General features: G+C 42.7%; 1 protein-coding gene across 1 annotated transcript in view; it reads right to left on the bottom strand.

Moving 5' to 3' along the window:
* Nucleotides 1–2510: 2510 nt before the first annotated feature.
* The window catches only part of lmbrd2b (LMBR1 domain containing 2b), a 26376-nt gene continuing 25491 nt past the window's right edge, over nt 2511–3395 (bottom strand). The window contains exon 18 of the mRNA XM_015014400.1: nt 2511–3163. Within this exon, the coding sequence (XP_014869886.1) occupies nt 3100–3163 (64 nt within the window). The 3' untranslated portion in view covers nt 2511–3099. The remainder of the gene's footprint in view (nt 3164–3395) is intronic.

Here is a 3395-nt window from a genome sequence, read left to right as displayed (position 1 = left end):
TAGTCAGTCACTGTCTGCTTGTTTGCCCTCCGGACCAGGCCGGAACGAGCAGCATTGGTCCACACTTCTCTCTGACTGGCCGGCCTGATCTCACAGAGCGTATTTCTGTTATCAAATAAATTATTGTTTCTATAGATCCACTCGTCTGTCTCCCTTTTTGTCCTCGCCTTCGAGCTGGGTGTGACAATATAAATATATTTATATATAAATATATTTATATTTATATATATAACTGAATATATTTCTATTCAGTTACTCTACTGAATCCCTGACCACTCTGCAGAAATACAGTCTTACCAGGGATTTCTGTCTAGTTTCTAGGAGAAACACATGAATTAAGGCAAAACTAACTTACATGTAACTTTCTGATATCAGCTTCTTTTAAGTAAATAATTTTTTAGTATTAATAAAAAGCTCCAGTTTCACTGGCAGATGATTTATTATGTGGGGAAAATGTGAAGTAAGTGAAATAATCTGCCGGTGGGATTAGTGAATATCAATATTAAGGAACATTCAGAACGATTAAAACAATCTCCTATATCTTGCTAAAAAGTTACTTTTGTCTTAAAGTGTTAAAGATATTTGCACTACAAACTAGACATCGATTCTTGGTAATATTCAGTGTTTGTCTTTGCAGAGTGAATTTTACTGAAAGCACACTTCATGTGACATGGGATAAAATACATGAAGTTATGAGGATTCATTGAGAGATGTGCTTATTAACATTTATAAATAAGATGATAAACTGGGAAGGAGACCAACGAACACAAAGAGACACAATCTGAGACTCAAAGTACCAAACAAGGCCTGGAACTGATAAAACTACATGAATGGAGGAAATATTCATACTTAGAGAGAAACTGAACACAGAGAATGAAGAGAATATGGAAAGAAGTTTCTAACATACATAAACACAAACGAAGACCCAAACCCAGACAGCTGTGAAACGCGGCGGCTGCACCGTAGCGTGAGAAGCTGCATTGTTCAGAAACACGCATGACTGACAGCAGAAAAGTGTCTGGAGACAACAGCTATGCAGATTGACTTCAGGTTATCAGATGAGCAGCTGAGATCTGAAACACGCAGCCTGAACGCTGCAGCTTCACAGACAGGAAGTTTCAGCATCTTCTGTTTCCACCTCATGCAGCACCACTTCTACTGCTCACATTTAAAGAAGGGCCTAGTCAAAGTTTCTCACCAGACATTTAGTGTCTCGCTCTCAGTTCATTAAATCTGAATCTCTTCATCAGTCTTTGACCAAACCTACATGTGTTTGTTTCTCAGCTCAGTGGGTCCATAACGGAGGTCCGAACCGTCCTACAGACCCGAATCCCACAGAAACTCAGGACTCTGGACCAGGACCTCACTGACCTGAGGGCCGCCACGCCTCTGCAGACCATCAAGGTTCAAACAGGAAGTAGTTCTCCTTCTTGTTTCATGAGCTCATCCCTGTTAGAAAACGTTTCATCTGAACGGAGAACATGACCAAACATTTTAACACCTTCCTAACGTGACGTTCATCCTGTACAAGTTATCGTAGCCCAGAATGAGTCACAGCACAGGCAGATTTCAGTCAACCGAGACGTTTCTGATGAAATCTGCATCAAACCAACCAAACCCTCTGACCAACCTGTTCCCCTCCTGGCCTGTGGGGGCGCTGCACCAAGAACCACTGAAGGAAACGACACAAAAACCTCTGAAGACGCTGAGAGCAACTTCCTTCTTCACCAGATGGAAACAAGATGGAGGCAGCAGATTTTAGCGGTTGGAGGATTTCTCTTTAGGCTAAAGACCAGGAGTCATTTCTGCTGCTAGCGGTAGGCTAGCACGTTAGCTTTGGTTGTATTTACCCAGAATGCCCTGCTCTGTAGTCCACTTCCTGCTTTTGGAGCGGTCTCTGGTCCACTTGGCGTTCACTTCAACCGAACTCAGACCGAGGTTTGGAGGACCAGAGGTCAGAGGTCAGTTAGAGGTCACACCTCACCAATGGAACAGGACTGGAGCTGGATTAAAGCAAACTGGACCAAAGTGTGGTTAGTGAAAGACGGTGGACCGACGGATCAATCCCCAGGGTCTCCTAAAGAGTTTAAATGCTGATGGAGGGACTTTGATTCATTCATTCATTCATAGGACAGGAGAACTGCTGCGTGTTTCAGCATGAACCAGTTTTTATTTTCAGACAGAACACGGTTAGCAGAGGAAACTGAACATTTCTACAACTGAACCTTCAGAGACCAGAGAAAGTCTCCAGACTTCACATCACCAGGAGCAGCAAAACCAGGAGCTGGAGCCGTAAATACAAAGTCACATGATCAACTAACCCAGAGAATACAAAAACATCATATACACATTTATACACAACAGTGATGACCGTCATCCTTCATCAGCATCGTTCTGTTTGTTATTCCTGAAGCAGAAGTCAGGTGATGTGAAATCAGTTATTGTTATTCTGCAGTGACTTCATGTGTAGAGCCTGGAGTCCCTCAGGGTCGAGTGATCGGCCCGTTTTATTCCCAGGTTACAAACGAACGAACAAAGCAGTGAAACCGAAATAAAACTCCGTTTTTAGAGTTGACCAGGTGTACAGACTTCTGAAATCAGCGCCAAGTTTCAGTTTGACCTGAATTTCAGGTGAGATGAATGGAAGAAACTGCCAGTGAGGAGAGCGATTGATTATGAACTGATAAATTATTGAAACCAGCAGAAACACTGGTGTTCTTTAAATGCCTCAAAACTTTAGTTTTTACACATTAAAACAACAAAACCCTTCCAGTTACTGTTTAATTGACAAGCACAGTGGTTCCATCAGCAGTTCAGACATTTCAGGTGAGTGCAAATTATTTATAATCATTCAGGATTTCACTACGAAATTAACCAACAACACCAACATGGGGGACAAAATTAAATATAAATAAAGTATAACGTGACCTTCATCAGTGATGGATGGATGTGGAGCTGCTGTAGCAGCTCAGGAGGAAAACAGCTTCATCATTCATAAATGATCAGAAAATCCTTCAGATTGCTGACCTCAGAGGTCAGAGGTCAGACGGCGCGCTGGTCAGTAGCATGCATGGTAGGAGGGGAGCTGCAGCCGAGACGCTAAACGTCGTCAAATATCCGATTCCGAGAAGAAGACATGGAGAGATAGCGTCCACCTGCATGCCTGGAAATACAGAATATACTGAATTATTGCAAACAATAAACTACATGATACAGGAATTATAAGTGGTTCTGGTGTGTGACTGAACCAGGTGTGATTGAACCAGGTGTGATTGAACCACACCTGGTTCAATCACTGATTCAGTCAGTCACACACACCTGACTGAATCAGGTGTGTGTGACTGAACCAGGTGTGACTGAACCAGGTGTGACTGAACCAGGTGTGACTGAACCAG

The sequence above is a fragment of the Poecilia latipinna genome, unplaced genomic scaffold (assembly GCF_001443285.1).
Source record: "Poecilia latipinna isolate Pla-1442-1.1 unplaced genomic scaffold, P_latipinna-1.0 Scaffold1812, whole genome shotgun sequence".
Lineage (NCBI taxonomy): Eukaryota > Metazoa > Chordata > Actinopteri > Cyprinodontiformes > Poeciliidae > Poecilia > Poecilia latipinna.
The sequence above is the reverse complement of the archived record's forward strand: the minus strand, read 5'-3'. Positions and strand labels throughout refer to the sequence as shown.